A 24,406-nucleotide genomic window follows, 5' to 3' on the forward strand; every position below is an offset into this window, starting at 1 on the left:
GACCGAAGTTTGGGAGGAAATCGCTGCCTGGAACTGCCGTAACCCACGCCGGGGCCTGCGGCGCCGCAGGCACTCCGGGCGGGGGCCTGGGTGTGCCCGCTCGCCGGTGGCGCTGCGGCCTCTGATTCCTGTGTGACACCGCCGCGGGCTCCCCGCGACGCCTTTTCATCGGAGTGATCCGATCTCCTGCTGGTGCCCTGTGGGACGGGACCTCTCACCGCCTAACGCCCTGCCCACGGCCGCGCGGCGGAGTCGATTGTCCGGAAGCGTTCGGGGCTGAGAGGTGACCTGATCGGCTGCTGCGGGCTGGGTAGTGGCACCCTGTGCCCGTGCATAGATGCGCCCCCCGTGCTCCGAAACCCGGGGGCCGCGCACACCATACCACGCTCCACTCCTCGGCAACGGCTGCCGCTTCGGCACGCTGAGGACACGGACCCTTTACCCCCTCAGAGGACCTGCCGGCACGGCCCCTGGACACTCCTGAGTTGCGGGCCCTGCTGCCGCGATCCGGGGAGCGGGACACCCGCCTCCGGGCCTCCCGCGGCCACTGCGCCTCGCCCTGCCCGTGTGCATGCGGTGAGGCGGCCCGGCGCTGCTTCCCCGACGGCTGTCAGGACTTAGCAGCGCGTCGATCAGCTCCGCGCACGGCGGGCTGGGCTGGAGCCCCCCCGCGTGGAGGAGCGGAGGCCCTGGAGGCTTCACTGGAGAGCCGCGCTCACTGTTGCTTGGGTCCCCGAGGATCCGTGCTTTCTCCCACGGACAGGCTCCTCACTCGAGCGGCTCCCCCCCGTGGCTCTCTGGGAGAAAGGGCCCATAACACTGCCGAAGTTCTACCAACGCGGACCCCCCGTGACACGCCTGGACGGAAACGCTGGCCCCGTCGCACGACCCTCGGCCTGGAAGAACCGCTGCCTGCTACAGCCCCCCGCTTCATCTGGTCCAGGCCCAGCTAGGTGGAGCGCTGCCCTCTGGGGATGCAGCCATACTCCGGAGAACATGCGGGTCTAGCCGCCCTAAAGGCTGCAAGGTGGGTGTTTGGGGCTGCATATACCCCCCTGCTTGTTCCTGTGGCGGGCCCCCACCCTACTCGTGCCTTAGTTAGCGCGCTCATAACACCTACGGTGGGAGTGCCTCTTGACTCTCTGCCAACGGGGCTTGGGCACCCATTAGCTGTTCTCACTTCGGATCTGCTAACCTTGGGGCGCTGCCGGTGGGGGAACCGCCCCACTTCCTCTACTTGCATAGCTGGGAACAGTGTCACCCCTTCAACCCGTATGTGACCCCCCCCCCATTTGACTCACTATCAGCTCGCCGCCCCGCGGGCTCAAGCACACGTCAAAGTGTCATCACTCACACAGAACTCGCCGAACCTTCCCCAGTTCTTTCTAACTGTGAGGCCCACGGCCCCCACGAGGTCTGCACTGAGTTTGGCCCTACACATCCCCCCCCCGGCTGGCCTCTGCCCACGGCCGCTCCGCCTCCTCGCCTTGCCTTGCAACAAACTGCCCTTCACCCAGTCGGGACAATACCGGCCCCACTGAACCTAAGCCACCCACAAACGGCAACCGCTGACCTACCATCATCCTCCTCGCGAGGACTCAACCGGCGGACGCCGTCAATCCTACCAATCAGACGGTGCTCCCCACCACAGCAATGTCCAACAGAGCACGGGGTGCTAACAAAGCAGGCACCATGGACAAGTTTACAAAGGTGGCGCCTAGGGCGGAACAGGTGTCCTCCTCGGCAGCACATGAAGATGGTGAGGTGTTGCCGGACCCGCCGCAACCAGACTTGGCTGCAATGATGGAATCCATGGCCAAGAACTTCGCAGCCTTTCATAAAAAACTAGATATCAATGCAAATGTAGCCTCCTTGAGAGCTAAGCTTGACCAACATGGGGCCAGGATCACTGAGACGGAGCAAAGAATAGGTACCAATGAGGACAACATACATACCCTACAAAACACAGTCACAGAGCTCGTCCGTGACATGAAACAGGTCAAAGCCAAGAACGATTACCTCGAATCAACGTCGCAAAGAAATAACATTCGCATAGTGGGAGTTCCCGAATCTGCGTTAAAGGGCCGCATGAACTCGCGGTCGAGCAACTCATCAAGGACCTCCTTGACAATCCCGAGCTCTCGCCATTCTTTACGGTTGAAAGAGTGCATCACTCACTGGCACCCCGGCCTAAACCAGGAGGCTTCCCCAGGCCAATAATTGCAAAACTACTAAGCTATAAGGACAGAGACCACATACTCCGATTGGCCAGAGAAAAAGGGGAACTGAGGCTGGACTCGCAAATCATCAGGTTTTTCCCTGACTTCTCAGTGGGGGTGCAGATGGAGAGACGCCGATTCAGCAGGGTGAAGAAAATGCTAACAGATAGGAAAATTGAATACTCGATGCTTTTCCCTCCTCGACTTAAATTCATCCATCGCAACAAAAGCTACTTCTTTACGGTCCCCAACGAGGCTGTTAAGTTCATTGAGGCGCAGGTCCCGCTGGCGGATCCCCCAGGGGATCCGATGGACAACGACTAATACCATGACTCCCAGGCCCCTACGGTACACTCCATTGGCCGGGGTAGATCAAGCGTCTGCTCCCCAGGTGAGCTGATGCTCTCCCTCTCAACGCCCCATATCAGGCCCAACGCGGCCCAGCATCACCAAATCAAGAATACAGCTCCTTGAGGGGGAAAAATTCCCTAACCAACCTGTCTAACGCCACGTACGGGGCCTGAACTTCGACACCCTGTCTGTTCTATCATACACTGACCTAGGGTGGTACCAGCTTGGACTTCGCTAGCCTAGAACATGATTATCCTCTCCCTGTAACCTGAGTTTCATCAGCCGGAAAAAAGAAAAAATGGACTAATGATGTATCATCATAGAACGCTTTAACTAAGGTGGGCCGGACGGCAACGGCAGCCCCCACTGCAGCTGCAATGACGCTTAAGGCGAAGTGTTTGTCTTCAAGCCCCAGTTGGGCTATTTCTCAGGCGTTGCCGAGTTGGGGATGGCACGCAATTTGTTCGAAGGGTGGGTATCAATGCACTGCTAGTTTCTACTGGGCGGTGAGGGTGGGGAAATTGGGGTTTGTTATACAAAAAAACGTCAGGATGGTTGTGTCTGGTTTTAAAGGGTGGCGGTTTCGCGCCATAGCAGCACTCATGGCGATAATCAGAGACGGATTCCATATCAGGGATGTTCCTTAAATTTTTAGCATGGCTATTAGAGTGATGACGTGGAATGTTTGGGGACTGACCAATTTTACTAAGTCTCGTAGGATAACGACATATGCACAAAGACATGGGGTCAAAGTACTTCACACTCCACACATCCCACATTGACACGGAAGGTAGATATGTGATTCTTCATTGTACTTTAGCTAACGAAGAATGCTTGCTTGTTAACACATACGCGCCCAACACAGATTCCCCTGAATTTATAGACGCAGTGTCTACCATCCTTGAGAGATATGTAGAAGTCCCCATTATCTGGGGAGGAGACATGAACCTTATACTTGATAATGCCCTAGACAGAACTACCACTACCCGCAGGCCCACAACCCGTGCTGCCAAGCGACTCCACACTCACATGAGCTCTTTGAATCTACACGATGTTTGGAGAACACTCCATTCCCTGGAGAGAGACTATACTTTCTATTCTACGGTACACGATAGCTCCTCAAGAATAGATCTGTTCCTCCTGTCTGGCAACCTGATGGGCAGTCACGGATGTCACGATTCTCGCACGTACGCTCTCTGACCACTCTCCCGTGCTGCTACAGATTCAACTCGGTACTACACCTGTGGCCCGACCCGCCTGGCTCTTTAAATCTGACGCCCTATCTGACATCATTTTTAAGGCTGAGATACTAGCAGATATAAACACGTTCTTTGAAAACAACAAAACATCCGACACACCCGAAGGGACCCGCTGGGAGGCATTCAAAGTGTACATCAGAGGGATGTGTATCTCAAGGGAAGCCGGGGTCGTCAAAGCCATAAGGCAGGCCTTAAACAACTCCGAAACTAAACTCAAAACCCTAGAACAAGAGTACGCTTCCAAACCAGCTCCAGCAACCCTAGCAAAGATTAGAATAGATCTGGAACAATTTGAGGCACATGCCCTTTTGCCCGCCCCGTGGCCGCCCGTAGGTATGGTGAGGGGGATAGACCGGGTAGAACCCTGGCTAAATTGGTGCGGGCGGAGGGAGGCAGGACCCGAATAGATAGTATTATTGATGAAAAGGGTTTAAGACATTGGTCGGACCAAGCCATCCTTGATACTTTTGCCAGCTTTTATGCCAACCTGTATGGCCCCCAGCATGAACACACAGCCCATGACCATTCCCATGACTGACTCATCTCCCAGAACACCAGGGAACTTTTGGATGCCCGTTTACCTTAGATGAGATAGTCCAGGTAATCTCCGATCTCCCTAAAAATAAGGCTCCGGGCCCCGACGGGCTCACATCCGAGTTCTATCAGGAACATGTCGCCATCCTAGCGCCTGCACTGCACGGGGTCTGGACCGAATCACTTCGATCAAACGCGATCCCCCCCCTCTTTAAGAGAAGCCTTAATTACAGTTCTCCCCAAACCAGGTAAACCCCCAGACGAATGTGGATCCTACAGACCCCTGTCGCTCATCAACACAGACATGAAAATATTTGCTAAGATAATCGCCAATAGGTTCCTCCCATTCATGCCCCATCTGGTCCACGCTGACCAAAGTGGATTCGTCCCTGGTCGCTCTACGACCCTTAACATCCGTCGTCTCTTTAACATGCTGTCCAGAATTGATCCGAAAGCTGACGCAGTGGTGGTCACACTAGACGCCCAAAAAGCATTTGACATGGTCTCATGGCAATACTTATGGGCCGTGCTGGAAAAAATGGGAATAGGGCCAAATATGATTTCCTATATAAAACTACTATATACAGGACCATCGGCTAGGGTGCTAGTCAACTCTGCCCCCTCCTCTCCCTTTGAGCTACACAGAGATAACCGACAGGGATGTCCATTCTCCCCCATCCTTTTTGCAATCGCCATTGAACCCATGGCCGATTATGTCAGGGACCGACACACCAGCAAAGGCATTCGCCTACGGGATGCGCCGAAAATCATTTCACTATACGCGGACGACGTACTTCTATACGTCAGAAGCCCCTCCACATACTTAGACCCCATTATTCGAGACAACAAAAATAGGCACGTACTCTGGCTTCACCATCAACTACTCTAAATCGGAAATTTTCCCTCTCACTAAAGCAACGGTCATGCGAATTCCCCCTACGCTGGTCCCCGGGTGGCATTAAATACCTCGGAGTGCAGGTGTCACTGGCCAAAGCCTCTTTATTGGCGGACAACTACGAAGCAACAGCACAGCTCATCGAATCCAAGATGCTAAAATGGCGCAACCTCCCACTATCCCTTGCAGGCACTCTCCCTAATACAAATGATTGCGGTCCCCAAGCTCCTTTATATATTCGCTAATGTATCAGTGTGGCCCGGGAAGCAATACTTCAAGCGGCTACACATGGCGTTTGCCCAATTTCTCTGGCACTCCGGAGCGGTCCGCAAGAAGTGGCAATATATGACTTTGCCTTATGAAAAAGGGGGTTTCACGGCCCCAGATCTAACACTGTACTGGAACGCTGCACAGGCCCAACACGCCCCCCACTGGTACATGCACCTAAACCCGCCTCCACACGTTAAACTAGAGAAATTGGCAGGGGATGGCACCAACATCATGACCTTACTATTATACTGCACACTCCACACGGACGCTCCATTAGACCCGATGGCCACCACAATCAGAGCATGGAAGAGTATTCTTCATTCTAATCAAGAGCAACGCCCATATTATAAATGGCTCCCCATATGGCAATTTCCTGGACTCCCCCCCCCCCCCACCCCCCCCCCCCCCCCACCCCCCCCCACACACACACAATCAACATCTCTCTCAAAATTGGGAAAACCTGGGCCATCGTGCCCTGACTGACCTGTACCCCGATGGCACATTTATCACCCCTCAGACATGGCGCCCCGGGCACTCCAACTCTGCGCTCGACCTGCTGCAATACTATAGGCTGAGAGCAGCGATACGTGTAATGTGGCCCTCGTTTCCAGAGGAGCCCCCAGACTCACCTGAACTCCAATGCATAGCTAACTCTGCAGGCGGCAGGGACGTAATATCCTCCCTGTACAAAATGCAGATGGGAAAACTAGAGAATATAACCACCAAACCACAGGAGGCATGGGCCAGCGAGCTTGAAACGGTAATCACCGAAGAAATGTGGAGCAAAATGTGTGCACACACGCGCAAAGTCTCACTTAATGCCAGGTTCCACTGCATACAATACAAACTTCTCAACAGGCTCTATTATACGCCACACAGAGTAGCGAAATTCACACACACCCAGAGTCATACATGCCCGAAATGTAAATTGGGCGAGACAGATCATGTAGATATGTTTTGGTCCTGTGCTGCGCTAAATACGTTTTGGACGGAAGTGACAAAGGCGCTCCGAGAGATAATTGGGTCCCCATTAGAGCTTGACCCACTAGCCTTGCTGTTCGGAATCTGGGCTGGGGAAAATGAAAGGAAAATGTCAAAATGTTTAGATTTAAGTGCCATTGTCGCTAAAAGATGCATATTACAGTGTTGGAAGCGTCGTACCCCCCCCACCCTCAACATGTGGTTGAAAGCCCTCAGCTGGGTACAAATGTGCGAAGAGGAGTACATTGGATCCTTGCCCATGCCTTCCCGCCCAAAAAACGTGTGGTCGGAATTCTGCAGTTACTTGAACAGCATGGAAGAGGTTGAGTGGAACTCCACTCCCCCATCAGCCCAGTCTAACTCACCATGAGAAATGACTCTTTCGTGCTATTCCACAATGTCAACCCTCTCCAACCTGAGATGTTTGTAAGAGTTATGATGTAATGCGTATACGTGCTATTATTATGTTTGCTTGTCTCTGCGCAGTCCGTGCTGTACCTATCTCAACCTTCGGCCAATCAACAAAAGTTTAAAAAAAAAATCAGTTATAATTTTGATATCACATTTTTGTAATTCTGATATAAAAACAATCAGATTTAATTTGAATATAAAATAAAATCTGATCTAAAAAATGTTGATATCAAAACAGAACACTTAAAAAAAATGTATACAACATTTTTGGGGGTTATCAAAATACATTTTTTAATAGCACTTTGTTTAGTTTTGTTTTTATAAATAGAAATAATACAAAGTTCATATAAAATTATTCAAAGGTCAGCTTTATATAGCAGGACGTCATACCATCACAGCCACAACACACTCCTCTGTCAAAGCCTCACCAACATCTAACCATCGCCAGCTAACTCCTCACAACTCACTATGCCCTCGACCAAGCAACAGCACACATATGCTCGCCCATATTAAAAACATTTTAATATAAACTTTGTATCAAACTGATATAAAAAGATATCCCTTTTCATATCAAAGCACACTTCCTATAAAAATAGGACATGCATTACTTACCGTAAAAGCATTTATAATGGTTGTATCTGCTTAGATTCACATGCTGTGCATAGTCCAACATCCAGTGGTCACTGAAGTATTGCATCTTGTTTTTCGAAAGTCTAAAAGGGGACGTTGACATAGGCGTGTCTGTAATACTATCACTATAGTGACGTGTAGTGTACCCAAAATCCCTCCCGCGTCGAGGTCCCTCTTTATTTTTTCTGCCATGAGGGAGCCTTATGACTAACGTGAGTGAGTACAGAAAAGAGAAAGTAATAAAATGTCTATGTTCCTTCTATCCGAGCGGGGAGGAAGGGTGGGCGCATGTGAATCTAAGCAGATACAACCATCAGAAATGCTTTCACGGTAAGTAACGCATGTCTTCTGATGCTTGTTAATCTGCTTAGAATCACATGCTGTGCATAGACTAGCGAGCAGTACCCGGAGTTGGAGGTGGGTTGTGAGAAGGAACAGTAGAGAAAAGATGTCTTAGTACTGCTTGTCCCACCTGGGAATCAGATCTAGAATGGGCATCTAGACAGTGTTTTGTAAAGGTGTGTACAGAACTCCAGGTTGCCGCCTTGCAAATGGACTCAAGGGGAACATTTGCAATGAATGCTATGGATGCCCCAGTGCCACGAGTAGAATGTGCTCTCGGCTTAAAGGGCAGTTCTCTCTTAGCAAGAGAGAAACAGAGTGGTGCATTGGACAATCCATCTAGATATAGTGGATTTGGAAACTGCATCTCCTTCTCTTCCTGCCGCCACAGAGACAAATAACTGATTAGTCTTTCTCAGTGGTCTAGTTCTTTCCATATAAAACATGACCGCTCTGTGCAAATCAAGTGTGTTCCCAGCTTTTTTCTCCCAAGTTAGATGGGTGTTGAAAGAACGTTGGTAGTTTTGTAGACTGGTTGACATGGAATTTTGAAATTAACTTCGGTGCAAACCTAGGGTGTGTGCGTAGAACCACCTTGGTTTTGTGAACTGTTAGAAAGGGATCTAGTATAGAGAGCGCTTGCAGTTCACTCACCCTCCTAATGGAGGTGAGAGCTATCAAGAAAGCAGTCAAAGGGTTTCTTCATGCGTGGGTTTGAAGGGGGAGCCCAGGTCCCATCCGGGAGCTGGGTTAGATATAGGAGGGTGAATTCTTTTCACTCCCTCCATGAAGGCTTTAATAACTGGAACTTTCCACCATGACACCTTATGTTGAGACGCAGTGTAGGCGGAGAGTGCAGCTAGGTGAACTTTAATAGAATTAAAGACTAATCCTGAGTCCAACAAGTGAGTCAGGTATAGAACAATTTGTGTGGGAGAGCAGTCAATGGGGTTGATGCTTTTTGACTTACACCAGATGAAGAACCGTTACCACTTGCTAGAGTAGCAGTAACGAGTGTTCGGTTTCCTTGCCTCCCTGAGAATGTCCATGCATCTCTGTGGGAACTGCAAATGTCCAAATTCTATGACCTCAGGAGCCAGGCTGCCAAGTTCAAGGTCTGTGGGCATGGATGTAGCGTTTGGCTCCTGTCCTGTGACAGCATGTTGTATGGGCAGATTAGTTTCACTGAAGGACAGTGACATCTCCATCAGATGAGCGAACCAGGGTTATCGGGCCCAGATGGGGGCCACCAGTATCATGGTAACTGGTTCCTGGTGCATCTTGTGCACTATCTTTTGGAGAAGGGGAGTCGGGGGGGGTTGCATGACGAAGCGTAGACAAATTTCCCTGACCATGTTATCCAGAGACCGTTCCCCCTTGGAGCGGTTCTGGGGGTACCTGGAGGCGTAATCTTGGCATTGGGTGCTCTCCAGAGTTGCAAACAGGTCAATCTCTGGGAAGCCCCATTCTGCGAAAACGTTGGAGACGATGTCTTCGTGTAATTGCCATTCGTACTCTGCGGGCAGAGTGAAGTCTCTGCTGAGTTCGTCTGCCAGAATATTGAGTTCTCCTGGTACATGTTGAGATAACAGGAACATGTGTTTGAGAGCCCACTTCCAGATGTTCTGGGACAGCTTGGACAGTCCTGGAGAGTGAGTACCCCCTTGCTTGTTCAGGTAGTACATGGTTGTGGTGCTGTCTGTGAGGACCAGCACTGTTTTCCCTTGTAGGTGTGTCTGGAAAGCCTTCAGTGCTTTGAAGACCGCTAGCAGTTCCAGCAAGTTTATGTGCTTGGACGCCACACTCGGAGTTCAAACTTCATGTGCACCCTGATGGGATAGGTGAGCCCCCCATCCTGTGAGGGATGCGTCTGTGGTTAGAGTGGCTTCCACTGCGGGGGTGGCGAATGGTTTCCCCAACACAAGGTTTTCCTTTGACCACCATCGCAGCGAGAGAACCAAGGCCTGCGAGATCACCACTAGATCGTCCCATTGTCCGCTGGCCTGACACCACTGGCTGTTGAGCCACTCTTGCATTGGACGCAGGCGCGCGTGAGGTACCAAATAAATACATGACGTCATCATTCCTAGCAATCGCATGGCTTTGCGTACCGTCACCTCTCGATCGGCTACATATTGAGGGATCTGAAACAACATGTTTTGAAACCTCTCGGAGGGGAAGACGAGGCCATCCTTTGTTCGAATTAGAGCCCCTAGGAATTGCTTGACTTGGCTGGGGATTAGACTGGACTTCTTGTTAATGGAAAAGCCCAGGCGGAACAATAGGTCTACAGTCTTTTGGGTATTCGAGAAGCATGTTTCGTAAGAATCCCCTGTTATGAGCCAGTCGTTGAGGTAAGGGTAGACCGGAATGGACAACCTGCGCAGGTGTGCCGCTGCCACTGCCAGTACCTTCGTAAATACCCTTGGCGCTGAGGATATGCCGAAGGGTAGCACTTTGAAATGATAGTGTTTGCCTTCTATCATGAACCCAAAGTATTTTCTGTGTGCTGGCAACATTGAAATTTGAAAGTATGCATCTTTCATGTCCAGGGTTGCCATGTAATCCCCCTGTGTAAGCAGGGGGATTAACTCCTGCAAAGTCACCATAGGAAATTTCTGAGGTTTTACAAATTTGTTTGCTGGGCGCAGATCTAGCACAGGGCGCAATGGTTAAATCCTTTTTGGGTACAAGGAAGTACACTGAATAAATACCCTCCTTTACCTGTGATAGTGGCACAACCTCTATTGCTCCTTTTTCCAGTAGCAGTTCAACTTTCTGAAGAAGGATGGAGAGGCGTTCCGGTGATAGGCGTCTTCCCCTTGGGGGTCTGAATGTAGGGGACCGACTGAATTCGATGCAGTAACCGTGGGCTATTGTTGACAGTACCCAGCGGTCTGTGGTAATTCCCTCCCATGCTTGTAAGACTGATGTTAACCGGCCCCCGACCGGAGATGCATGGAGGGGACCCGAACTTTCGGGTCATTTGGTGTTGGCAGCCGCGGGGCCTCTGGCGAGTGGGGCCCGACCTCTTCCCTTGCCACGACATTGTCCTCTCTGAGCATATTGTCCACTGGTCCCCTGAGGGGAGGACCAGTTGCCTGCTGAGTATTGTTGATTTTGTCGTTGGCCACGAAAAAAGCGCCTGTTGCTGTGACCTCGCTTATTAGGAGTTCTTGTGATTTGGTCTAGAGCCTTGAGAGTTTCAAATTCCTTCTTAGCTGTCTCCAGTGCGTCGTCAACCGCCTTACCGAACAAGTTTGAGTCTTCAAGGGGTTTATTGATGAGGGACACCTGGGTTTCTGGCTTGAAACCAGAGTTCTTGAGCCAAACATGACGCTTAAGTAGTACACCCTGGACTAGTGACCGGCCAGCCGTCTCCGCAGCACCTAGCATGTTTTTAATGATGCTTTGGTTTACCCGAGTACCTTCTGTCAGAATGGCTAACAAACTGGTTTGCAAGGGCTCAGGAGCTACTTGTAGGCCTTCGCGCAACATTCCCCATTGGGCATCATCGTAGCGTGCCAACAAAGTATTGTTGTGGGCAATCCGCGTGGAGAAAGCTGCTGAGGATGTAATCCTTTTTCCCCAAGGCGCAAAGCTTCTTCCCCTCCTTGTCTGGGGGTGCTTCGCTAGTAGATAGCGGAACCCCGCCCTTTTCCTCGTGGTGGTTACTACCAAGGAATTGGGTATGGAGTGACCCCTAATATAGAAGGGATCCAACGGTGAGGGGCTAAAAAGCTTCTCAATTGTTGGATTGACACCTCTAACCAATGCAGGCGTGGATAAAGAGGGAACGAGGCGTCTCTTGACTGAGGCAAGAAGGGGTATGGCCTGGCTAGTAGGTGGTTTTTCCTTAATTATTTTCTCCACAAAGTCTACTTCTGGAGTAATTTCCCCTGTGTCAATTTCAAAATGTGCTACCGCCTTGCGTAGCATTGCATTGAAAGTGGGTTGGTCATCCACAGGTGACTGGTTTCTGACCGGTGTGGTCTTAGGAGAGGGCAGATCTAAAACATCAGGGTCTATTGACGCCCCTGAAGACTGCCAGGGCTGTGGTTCACATATGTCTGTGTCTTCTTCAAAGTCCCCTACAGGGTCTTGTAGATCCTCAGTATTTAGGAATTCTTCTTCTTCCTGAAAATGTGGGTCCTCTTCAGTGAGGTCATATGTATCAATTTTCTCCTCCAGTGGGTCAAAGAGTCTTGGATATTTGCCCTAGGGTCTTCATGGAGTACCTCTCTTGGCTTTTTGGGTGTAACATGTTCAGGGGTGGACATAAACCTGTCTAGTTTGTCCATGCACAATTGAAATCTTTCCATAGTCCACTGGGATAACCCTGAACGGTCTAATGGCGGAAAGGTCTGTTCCTCCGCCTCTAGGCGGAGAGATCTCTCCCATAGCGTGGAGGATATACCCTCATCGCCCTCTGAGAACCCTTCTCGTGGGCCCGAACACTGGGGATGTATCTCTAGGTCTTCCCTTCGACGTGGGGGGAGGTTCCGACGTACCCTCCGTAGGTTTTGGCGTCTCTCTGACCCGGACCTTGTGAGCGGGTGTCGGCGACTCTTTCACCGCCGTCTGAGCGTCAGTGGAGACTATTCGAGCTAAGCTTTCCACGACTAGTTTGTCCGTTGAGGGCTGGTCGTGAATGGTTTTCGGCGGTGCCGGAACCTTATCGCCGACGGACGCTCTAGGCGCACATGCGTCTGCGGGGAGGGCTGGCGACCCTTACGGTCGACGGAGGCTGCCGGTAGATTCAGCATCTCCTTTGGCACCTTCTTCGACTTACTTGAGGAACGGCCGTGGGTTGTGTGTTTAGCATTGACTTTTTCATGTGCGTCGGCATCGCCGGGGTGTACATCCCCATAAGTAGGGCCGGAGACAGACGCGGACGAGCGGGAGTGCTCCTTAGAGAGGTCGACAACCTCCAATACGGAGGTAGCGTTATCACTATCCCCCTCGTCACATTCGGCGGCGGCTAAGGAATCAGCCTTCGACCTAGCATAGGCTGTCCACCTCTTGACCCTGCAATCCTTCAAAGTTTTTGGACGAAGGAGTTTACAGGCCGCACAGACGGCCCCATTGTGATCGACGGGTAAGCAGCAGTTACACCGCTTATGCTTATCCTTCCACGTGAATTTGCCGTTACGAGGGCAAAATCTTAAAGGAGTCTTCTCCATAGCTAAGGATGTAATAAGTGATAACGACCCCGAAGGAAAGGGGGGAGAAAGAGAAAGGCATTCTAGAAGAAAACAAATGTCCGCAACAACCCCCACTCTCCCTACTGTGTAGGCCGTCGAGGCTGGGCCACGTGTTCGGCAGCGCCGATATGATCGCCTCTGTCGAAACCACCGCCGAAGATCTTGACTCGGCGGGGAAGTTGCTTAGCTGTCGAAAGAGGGCTGGAGGCAGTTGGATTAAACGATAAATCGACCAAGGGTCGAATAAATGGTAATGGCAATGTCTCTTACGAGCTCTGCATAAGGCGACCAGTATTCTGGGTGGAAAAAACAATCCGGGGGAGCTCGACGCATGAGGGATTTTGGGTACACTACACATCACTATAGGGATAGTATTACAGACACACCTATGTCGACGTCCCCTTTTCGACTTTCGAAAAACAAGATGCAATACTCCGCAGTGACCACTGGATGTCGGGACTATGCACAGCATGTGATTCTAAGCAGATTAACAAACATCAGAAACATTTTATATCTTTTTGCCATCAAACCTTTTTCATATTAAAATTCATATCAAAAGCTTATGAAAAGGGAGCGGGACTAAAGACACAAAGGGGGCGTTCCCACCTGTCAAAAGAGGAAAGGGCCCCCCCCCACGTCTACTAGGTTTATGTTTATTGAGTTTATGTAACGCTTTACTCCAAAGCGCTTTACAGAACAACAAGGTACAGTCATGAAAGAAGCACATTTACAAACATGAAACAAACCAGTAGTTAAGTATGTGGAACAATTTACTCAAGAGGGGAAGAAGGAGGGAGGGGAGAGGAGGTAGGTGAAGGGGGTATCAATGTCAGGTTTGAGGTCAGCGGGAGTGGGAGGAAGGGGGAGGAGGGAGGGGAAGAGGGGGGGCACCGGGTGACCAACTCCTCCTGGTGGTTCCACTATCTGGTATGAGGTCAGCGGGAGGAGGGGGAAGGTGGGCGGCTCCAGCTGTGGAGCAAAGACTCTTAACTGTGGTGCATTGACAGAGATGTGCTCCTTTGTATGTGCATTTCACCAAGGACAGAAAGAACAGCAAGAAATGTAGCAACCCCAGCGGAGGCCTTGCCACATTGATCTGTGCACAAGATGTAGACAAAGTTAAGGATAATAGCCGGGTAAGGCAAACACAGAACTTCATTCTTCTGGGACTGATGAATTACCTAACTGCACATCAACACCTTTTGTTGCAGTTTTTCGAAGCTACCGTAATCCAACATGAAGCACTACATAGATCTTAATTTTATGTTAGGTTGGCATATGGGTGAATTTGAAAGCTTTGTGTGAGGGGGGTTTTAAGATTAAGCAACATTTGTACTATCGGGGCCCCTTTCCACAATAGTGCATTGAAATGTAGCACTACTTCAGGAAAGTATCCATCGCTTGGGGATAAAATGTGCGCTTCTTTTATTGAGCTTCAGGTAATGATAGATTGGTACCAATCACGGCATGAGGTTCAGAATATCTTCTGTCCGGGTGTGTAGGATTGCCTGGGAAAGGTGACCTATACCCATTGCACACAGAACGCTCAAGTTTCCCTATTACTATGCCTGAAATGACCAGCTACTGGCCCTTTTGATTGGAATTCTGGGATGTGGTGTTCCCTTAATTTTAAATGGGAAAGAAACATCTAACGAGATGCGGGGCATCTTCTTTCAAAAGGCAGGATTTTACCCATAAAAGGTAGGTTCAGTTACCTCAAAAGTAGGGTCCGCGGCCACACAAATAAAATCTGCCAGCCTCCTAAGATCCTGGGCGGATCACTGCATAACAAAATATAAGACATGGCCATGCCTGTGTCACTGCCCATGTTCTGTTCTAGGATCAGGATGCTTCCACATTTGGAGCACTTTTTCCATGTGGAACCAGAGTAGATCCATCCATCTGATCTCCCAATAGGATATTTAAAAACAGGCAGATTGTCTGTTCTGGTAATGGGATCACCGGTAAAATTGCCTGAATCTACACGGTTATTGTTTTTGAACTGTTCGAATTACTCCCACCTATTGTTCAATAGTCTGGCATTTCAATGGCTTTGATGCAGATAGAAAATTATAATAGTGAGCACTGGCTACTACGCTACTCAGTGGCTACAAGCAACACTACTGTAAGGCATACCAGGGAATTGCCAAGCCATTAGAGGCAGGTGAGGAATGCAGAGAGCCTTTCTATTTGGCATCACCTAGGTGCCTTCCTGGATTAGCAGCAGCTCCCACCCCTTTCCAGAGCTTATTTTCAACCAGGAGAGCACCAGAAGGACACCCAACGGCCATGGAACTCTGTAGTTCAATAGCCCCTTTCATCAATGAATCATAAACGCCACTCATTTAGATGGTTTGTGCCGCAATCTTCATTTTCTTTTTGCAGAATGTTAATATCAAGACCACTGTATCGCAGCGACATGAGAGGGCAGGATGTGTGTTAAAGAAATGTGAAAAGACTATCTGGATTGGAAGACTGACATAAATTGCATTTAGAATATATAGCAGTTCACAGGGATTGGCTATACCGATTTGCAATGATGAAACCGAAACCCCTTTGGGTAATTGCGGGTGCACACGCACGTGTGTCTCTAGCACCGTGTATTGGTTCCACATTGGACAACCTAGAGGCACATACTCTACAGCAAATCAAATCCTACTGACATCACAACCTACTGCACAGCCAATCAGGTACTGCTTAAATCGGACAACACTACACACCCACACGCAAGTGAATGGACATTTTCAGCGACATTGAGGAAACAAATTAGCTTTGAGAGTCACTTGTTTATTTAATATAAAATGCATTAAAATGTTTAACTTCTAAGCTATAGTAAATATGTTTGTGAGGAGGTCAAAGAGACAATGGAGATAAAAGACAACCCCATTCTAACTTTCAGACCCAGCCCCCAAAAGGTTATATCAGCAGGACAAAACAAAACTACGTGTCCCATAACCCACCACGGGAAATGGAGACAAGGTGGGGGAAAAGATAAAATGAACAAAGGGAAGTGGTATAGATGCAGCCCTGTCATGCGGTACAGCGACAGGTACACCCATAGCAGTACAGGTTGGGATGGACAAACAGTGCATGAAGCAGGGTGGAGGGGTGAAGGCAAACTGGCTGCAGGTGTGGGAAGTGGGCAGGAAAGGCGGGTGAAAGCTAAGGGGAGTGGGAGGAGCAGAGCATGAGTTAAAAGAAGCCCCAGGAAACTCATCAGGTGTGTCTCATTACAGCAGCAGCAGCACTGGCCGGAGACCACAGAGAAGTGGGAGGAATCCCCAGGTGATGTACATTGGGCGTACTAGGAGGCTGAAGGAGCGGCATCGCGGAGCTCCTTATCAAGAGGCAGAGTCTCCGCCAGGAAAGGCTCGAGGAGCGGCAGCGCAGGGAAACACGACCGAAGCGGATTCACGGACAAGGAAAACCTGGCCGTAAACCATTTTCAAAGGACAGTGTTTCCGTGGGATTACCCTCTTTTTTTTAAAACCCAATTTGGACAGCTGGCGAAGGAATGGAAAGCTAGTGTCAGGGAAAAGGAATTTGTGTGTCCTGATAATTTGTTCTTCCAAAGAGGAGCAACGGTTAAGAGGACATTCATGCGAACTCTGAATTGATTCACCTTTTTTCCGCGCAAGCCTGCTGAGCCACATTTAAGCATGTTTTGTTGTTTATAATGAGGGGCTGGTGGAACGGTTAAAACAGCAATACATCCTAACTTGTTAACCCTGCATTCCGACTACAGTCTACTACTTTACAATGTTTTAAAAGCATCAAGTCAAAACATTATTTTCTTACATTAACATATGACAGCCACCATTTTGGAAGTAAAAGGGCTGACAAATTCAGCACACCAAACAAAAACAGATACAGGGTTCAAAAAAGGGGTGTGGTTTGGGGTGTGATGGGTGGGAATGGGGGAAAAACATCATAAATTTGACTTAGAGATGGGTGTTAAATGGGTGTGACATCCACAAATCTATCCTCATATGCCATCGGCATTGAAAAGCATTAGAGACCCTCAGTTAAAGCCCATATTTGAAGCGCTTATGTTAATTACATTAGTTTTGGCTTAAAGGTAGCACTTTTAGTGCCACCCAATAGCCAAAACTAAAAAGGAACTAAAATGAAGATGTTGCAAGGGAAGGGGTTTGCACACAAAAAGGTGGATCCAAATAGTTTCTGGCCTTGCCGTCTATATAGCAGCTCTCACAACAAAAACAGAACAGCAGGTCAAAACCGAAACTTATGCTGATGAATTCGGAAAGCAATTAAAAGTTTGTTTGCACACTGACGTTTTTTTAATTAGGAGGGCCTTGTTAGTCGCACTATGTAAAACAAACATGCATCCAAAAGAAGTACGCAAGGGGGAAACATTGAGGAAAGTGTGTGTAGTAAGAACAGAAGTTCATGGACACCATCCACCAATCCCAACCTCAACTTCTGTCACCGGGTTCAGATTTCGAGTGCTAGGTCTGACAAACATTAACTGTTGTATTAATCTACTATTGAGTAGAAACAAATGAAATACAAACCAAGTCATCGTGCACACACCCAATCGTCCCCTCCCTCCTGCCCCTATAACTGATTAAAAGACAATCGAAAAGGTACCTCCAGTTTGTAAACTTCCGTCGATAAATTCTTTTGTCTGCAAGGTAAAAAAGAAGGGCGAAAGGGTCATGCACTACATTTAGTAAATACACGAAATATACATGGGCATACTCTATCACAGGTAAATAAATGATACGACCTGCAGCAACGTGCGCACCGATTTAAAAAATGGCTCTGACATTTAACATTTGACAGCTTTTTGTTGGGGTGGGGCAATTGTTGCAGTTCATTTTTTATATTCCATTTAAGTTTGCCCACTTTTAGACCCAGCTCAAGGTTGCTTCGCAACGCCTACTGAGCAGAAGAGTTATGCAGATAATTGGGCTGAAATGGGAAGAAAAGCACATAATGGTGAATGGCTTTTGAAAATGTATGGGATACATTACTCACCATAATCGTATTTCTGATGCTTTTATCTGCTTAGATTCACATGCTGAGCATAGGCCATCCTCTAGTGGAAGCTGCAGAGTATTACAGTTTTTGTTTTCGAAACTCGAAAAGGGAAGTCGACAGGGCATGCCAGTAATACTATCCCTAGTGCGACGTTCACTGTACCCATGACCCCTCACGCATGGAGGTCCCTCCGATTTTTATTTTTCTGACATGAGGTAGCACGAGGTGTAGTGTGAGTACAGTTGTATCCAAGCAGGTAAGTATCAGACAAGCTCATGAGCAGCCATGCGCCTTCTCTCCGAGGGGAGGAAGGGTGGGTTGCATGTGAATCTAAGCAGATACAAGCATCAGAAATACGATTACGGTGAGTAATGTATCCCTTCTGAGGCTTGTGGAATCTGCTTAGATCGCATGCTGTGCATAGATTAGCGAGCAGTGGAAGAAGGAGGTGGGATGTGAGAAGGTTTGTGAGCGAATGAATGTCTTAGAACCGCTTGTCCCACTTGTGTATCTGTCTTGGAATGAGTGTCAATGCAGTAGTGCTGAGTGAAAGTATGTATTGAGCTCCATGTAGCTGCTTAACAAATACTGTCTAAGGGAACATTTGCAATGAAAGCCAGAGTGGCTCCAGTACCTCTTGTGGAGTGAGCCCTTGGCGTAAAAGGCAGTGTTTTATTTGATAGGGAATAGCACAGTTGGATACATATTACTATCCACCTAGAGATGGCATTCTTAGAGATGCAATCTCCCTGCCTGGCGCTATGGAGACAAACAGTTGATATGTCTTTCTTAGTGGACTGGTCTTCTCTACGTAGTAGAGGACCACTCTACTCACATCTAGTGTGTGGAGTTTTACCTCAGCAGAGCTTTTGGGTTCCTGGAAGAAAGCTGGTAGCTAAATAGACTGGTTTACATGGAATTTGGAGATGAATTTAGGTGCGACCCTAGGGTGAGTGCGTAAAACCAGTTTGTCCTTATGCATAGTAAAGATAGGATCCTGCACTGACAGAGCTTGGATTTCACTGACCCTTCTTATGGAAGTGATGGCTACTAAGAAGGCAGTTTTATAAATCAGGTGTCTGAGACTAGACTTGTGCATAGGCTCGAATGGGGGTCCCATGGGCTTAGCGAGTACCACATTAAGCACCCAACCTGGCGGTGGGTTAGAGATTGGAGGGTGGAGTCTCTTTACCGCTTCCATAAATGCTTTTATGACGGGTACCTTCCACCATGAGACCTTATTATGGGAAGTGGTATAGGCTGACAAAGCCGCCAGGTGGACTTTTAGGGAATTGAACACTAACCCTGCATCTAGTAAGTGGAGCATATAGGTTAGAATCTTAGATGGAGTACAATCAATGGGGTTGATTTGCTTATTCTGGCACCAAATTATGAATCGTTTCCATTTATCTTAGTAACAGTGTCTAGTGTTTGGTTTTCTTGATTCTTTCAACCTATTTATGCATCTCTGTGGTAGATTGAGATGTCTGAACTCTGACTTCAGGAGCCATGCTGCCACGTTCATAGTGTGTGGCTGTGGGTGCACTGTTAGTCCCTTGTGCTGGGTGAGTAGGTTGTACTGGCATGGGAGTTTGATGGGATCGCACATCGCCAGTTAGGAGCAACTAGGATTAGCGGCATCGGTTCCTTGTGTAACTTGTTCACCACCTTCGACAATTTTCGATTGTGGCAAATGCGTCTATAGTTGGGAAACCCCATTGCGAGAAGGTGTTCTACGACTTCATGTAGACGCCACTCATGTCCCTTTGGTAGGGGATCTCTGCTCAATGAGTCTGCTAGAGCGTTGAGTTCCCCTGGAACATGCTTTGATGACAGGAACATTTTCCTTTCTGAGTGCCCATTTCCAGATTTTCTGTGCAAGTCTGGATAGATTTGGAGAGCGTGTACCCCCCTGTTCGTTGATATAAAACATTGCTGTGGTGCTGTCCATTAGGATATGCACCGACAGGTTTGTTAAATGGGGTTCGAATGCCTGAAGGGCTTTCGATGCTACCAGACGTTTCAGCACATTGATGTGGTTCTGAGCTGCAGTGTGAGACCACAGACCCTGAGCTGTGTGGTGAAGGTAGTGAGCCCCCCCCCACCCTGCTAGTGAGGCGTCCGTTGTGACCACTGCCTGTATCTGTGGGTCATAGATGGGTTTCCCTCTCGTCAGATTTTCTCTCGTCCACCAGCGAAGATTTTGTACAAGTGTTGGCAAAACGACCAATAGATCGTCCCACTGACAGCTTGCCTGAGACCATTGTATTACCAACCACTCCTGTATGGGACGCATGCGCAGGCACGCGTGAGGAACCAGGTATATGCAAGATGCCATCATGCCAAATAAACACATTGCTTTGTGCACCCTTATCTGGCGACCGGCCTGATAATGCAGTATTTGCAGTAAAACATTTTTTACTTTTTCCTCTGAGGGAAAGACCAATCCTTCCTCTTGGTTTAGGATAGCTCCTAGGAACTGTTTGGAAGTGCTTGGCACTAGGCTTGATTTTTTCTCGTTGATTGAAAAGCCCAATTGAAAGAGAAATTGTTTGGATGTTTTGTCTGCAAATCAGAGGTGATTCCCCGGTTATGAGCCAGTCGTCCAATAAGGGTACACTGGGATTGCTCACCTGCGCAGGTGCGCTGCCACTAGCACCAGTACCTTTGTGAATACCCTTGAATCGAGGCAATTCCAAAGGGCAACACTTTGAATTGGTAGTGCTTGTTTGCCATCTTGAAACGCAAGAATCTTCTGTGCGCTGGGAACATTGAAATATGAAAATGGGCATCTTTCATATCCAGTCTTGCCATGTAATCCCCTTTTTTAGTAGGAGAATTACCTCTTGTAGCGTAGTCATGCAGAACTTTTGTGGCCTGACATACTTGTTTGCAGGAGATCTTTTTTTGGCACAAGGAAATAAGTTGAACAAATACCCCCGTTTACCTGGTTGATTGGGACCACTTCTATGGCATCCTTTAGTAGAAGCACTGTTATTTCTTCTATAAGGATCTGCGATGTTCCTCCGAGTGGACTTTCTGTAGTGGGGGGTGGTCATGAGGACAATGGAGTAGTGCTATGCAGTAGCCCCCTGCTACCGTGGACAGCACCCATCTGTCTGAGGTGATAGCCTCCCATGCGTGGGTGAAGTTGGAAATGCGTCCTCCTACTGTAGATGCATGGGAGGGTACCTGGAGCAGAATGTCACTTGCTCTGAGGTGGGGTGCCACCTCGAGCTGCTCCGACCACCCAGACCTCTGCGTTGTCCTCGTGGATAGCCTTTGAAGGCTTCTCCTTGATTGTTGCCATAGACACCTTGGCCTTGATACTAGCCGGATCCTCTGTGAATTTTGGCCCCGAAAACGGCGAAAATGACAGTTACCCCTTTGACCAGTAGGCTTTTTTTGTGAGCCGACCTAAAGATTTTAGAGTGTCATACTGATCCTTTGCTGTCTTGAGTGCGTCTTCTACAGCCTTGCTGAAGAGCACATAAGGTTCCACTGGCATATTTATCAGAGTCGCTTGTGTTTCTAGCCTAAAGCCTGACTGGCAAAGCCATGCATGCCCCTTTATATTAGTTCTTTCTGCAATGACTCTGCCGGCATTGTCAGCTGCACCGAAATTTGACTTGAGGAGTCAAGTAGATTCTTCCTTCCCGTCTGCTGCCACTTGAGCTAGTTGCGATTTAAGTGGCTCCGGGGCGGACGAAAGTAACGCAGAAACCTCCTCCCACTTATGGCAGTTATAACTTGCCAAAAGGGTAGCGCTGTTGGATATTCTCGTCTGGTAGGCTGCAGAAGAGGCGACATTTCTACCCATTGCATATATCTTCTTGCTTTGCTTATCCGGTGGTGCCTCGGAGGAAGCAAGGGGCATGCCTGATCTTTTTCTTGTGGTGGTGACAATTCGCCTCTTATGTATAAGGGGTCTAAAAGGTGCAGGCCTAAACAGTTTTTCCACACGCTTGTTAACGGCCCGTGTGAGATTGGGAGCCTCTAAGGAAGGTTGTATTCTGCGTTGGACCGATTTAAGCAGTGGGATAAACTGACCTACTGTTGTTTCGTCCCCCAATATTTGTTCAGCGAAGTCTATCTTCCCGTACCACCTGTGTGTCAATACAGAAGTGTTCTGCCGCTTTGGTTAAGACTTCATTGAGGAGGGGTTGATTGTCGACAGGGGAATCTACCACTGGGGGGGGGGGGTCTTGATTAATAGGAGAATCAATGGAGTACATGTTCGCCTCCTGGTCTTCGTCTGGGTCTTCATCATCCCCATAATAAAGGTAATCAGTTTCCTCTTGAATAAGTTGAGGGTCAGAGGTTTCCACAAATGAAAGGTCATCTTGATCTTCTGGATCTATTTCAGAGTTATATAGATCTATAACCTTGCTTTGTACAAGGACATTAGAGCAAGACCTCTTAGCAGGGGGTTGAGAGGGTAAGGAAGATGCTTGTGAGCCGGAAAGAGCAGAGGTGGGAGGAGTGGAGTGAAAACTGTGAAAGTAATCTGGGTTCTTTTCATAAAAATTTGCCATAAAGGTCATTCTTCGCATAACCCAATCGATATCTTGCGAAGATCATTCCTTCGAACCTGGGATTACAATGGGCTGAGTGAAATACCCATATCCTCATTAGTGGGAGGTATAACCCTTGGCCTAGAGTCTTTAGATTTCTCTATGGGCTTGGACAGTATACCCTTTTGTGATTTGTCCCTAGTAGGACTCTTGTCCCTATGAGGGGTCTTAGATGACTTTGTATGATGTTTTTCCCCACCCTGGGGCCCAGATGAGTGTTTAACAGTCTTCTTGGGGCCTGCCGTTTTATCAGACGATGAACGTCAAACTTCGGGTGTGGGAGCCGGGGCTTTGTCCGCGGACGATCGGCTTTCGGAGAGAATTTTTCGTGCAACCCCCTTGCTGTCTTTCAACGGTTGAACCCTGTCATGTGGCGATCTTGAACGGGATTGCCCAGAGGACCGGGACTCGGTGGATCTTTCACAGGGTGCCGAATGTTGTCGAGTATTTGACTCATCTGCCGATGTCGACTGGGGCTTATGTGCTTGGTGGTGTGTGCTTTTGTAGCGCTGCTGCCGCCAGGTGTGGTCCCCACAACATGGCCACCGGCCTGTCCTACGGTGTCGGGGGTCTGGCTTGAGTAGTTGAAACTACTCCGATGCCCTCGGCGTCTGAAAGTGCTGTGTCGCTGCCATTGCTAAAGGCTCCCTGTACTTCCATGGCCTCGAGTTGCTTGGCGTAGTGGGCCCAGCGTTTGGTGGAGCGGTCCTTCAACGTCTTAGGCTTGAAGAGCCTGCACACTCGACAAGACGTTTCAACGGGGTCTCTCGGGAGAGGAAACTGTTAGTAGGCCCATGGGAATTTGCGATTACACTTACTGTCCCTATTGTCTGAGCTGAGGCCCGGGGCGGCGTTCCAAGGCCATATGGTCCGTCGTGATGGTCTCCGACGGCCAGTTTTCCTTCTCTTTCCTCAGCGTGGTGTTACGGCAGTCGATGAAAGGATCTTTTTTTTTCTATCGTAATTGTATAAAGTCAATGGCTTAACGCCGAAAGGAACTCCGCTATACGCGTCTGTCTACCATGGTGGAAAAAAACAATCTGCGGGACCTCGACGAGTGTGGGATCATGGGTACAGTGGACGTCACACTAGGGATAGTATTACTGGCACGCCATGTCGACGTCCCTTTTCAAGTCTCGAAAACAACAACTGTAATACTCTGCAGCTTGCACTAGATGTCGGCCTATGCACAGCATGTGATCCAAGCAGATTCCACAAGCCTCAGAAGTAACAAGTTACTTACCAGTAACTGTTGTTCTCCAGCATGGGTCTGGCATGGATTCACATGCTCATAAATATTCCCCGTCAGGCTGGGAATCCTCGGTAAAGAAAAAATCAGTTTTGTTTCTGAACTCTCTCTCTACTAATAACCTATCACTAGTCTCTGGGTCATACTGCCCCCCAGCCAATAAATGCCCTCTACCTAAGCCCCTCCTCTGGCAGCCATCTTCAGATTTGTGGAAGAGAAGAGCTGCAGAGGGGTAGGTGGGCGGGTTCGCATTTGAATCCATGCCAGACCCATGCTGGAGTACAACAGTTACAGGTAAGTAACTTGTTCCTTCTCCAGCATGGGGTCTGGCATGGATGCACATGCTCATGAATACAAGAATACATAGCATTACACACATGCACAACCACGGGAGGTGGCAAGGCTCAACATTAAGCATTTCAACAACTCAACATTAAGCATCTCTTATCTTAACTCCTCACCAGGCTCACCTTCAAGCCAACA

At 48.8% G+C, this 24,406-nt stretch overlaps 1 protein-coding gene across 3 annotated transcripts in view; it reads right to left on the reverse strand.

The window, feature by feature from the left end:
• The window catches only part of STYX (serine/threonine/tyrosine interacting protein), a 984,080-nt gene that overhangs the window by 511,529 nt on the left and 448,145 nt on the right, over positions 1–24,406 (reverse strand). For all 3 annotated transcript variants that reach the window (XM_069637582.1, XM_069637583.1, XM_069637584.1), the window contains one exon: positions 17,708–17,744. In XM_069637582.1, coding sequence (XP_069493683.1) covers positions 17,708–17,744 — 37 coding nt within the window. The remainder of the gene's footprint in view (positions 1–17,707; positions 17,745–24,406) is intronic.

The sequence above is a fragment of the Ambystoma mexicanum genome, chromosome 14 (assembly GCF_040938575.1).
Source record: "Ambystoma mexicanum isolate Mex_15411 chromosome 14, UKY_AmexF1_1, whole genome shotgun sequence".
Lineage (NCBI taxonomy): Eukaryota > Metazoa > Chordata > Amphibia > Caudata > Ambystomatidae > Ambystoma > Ambystoma mexicanum.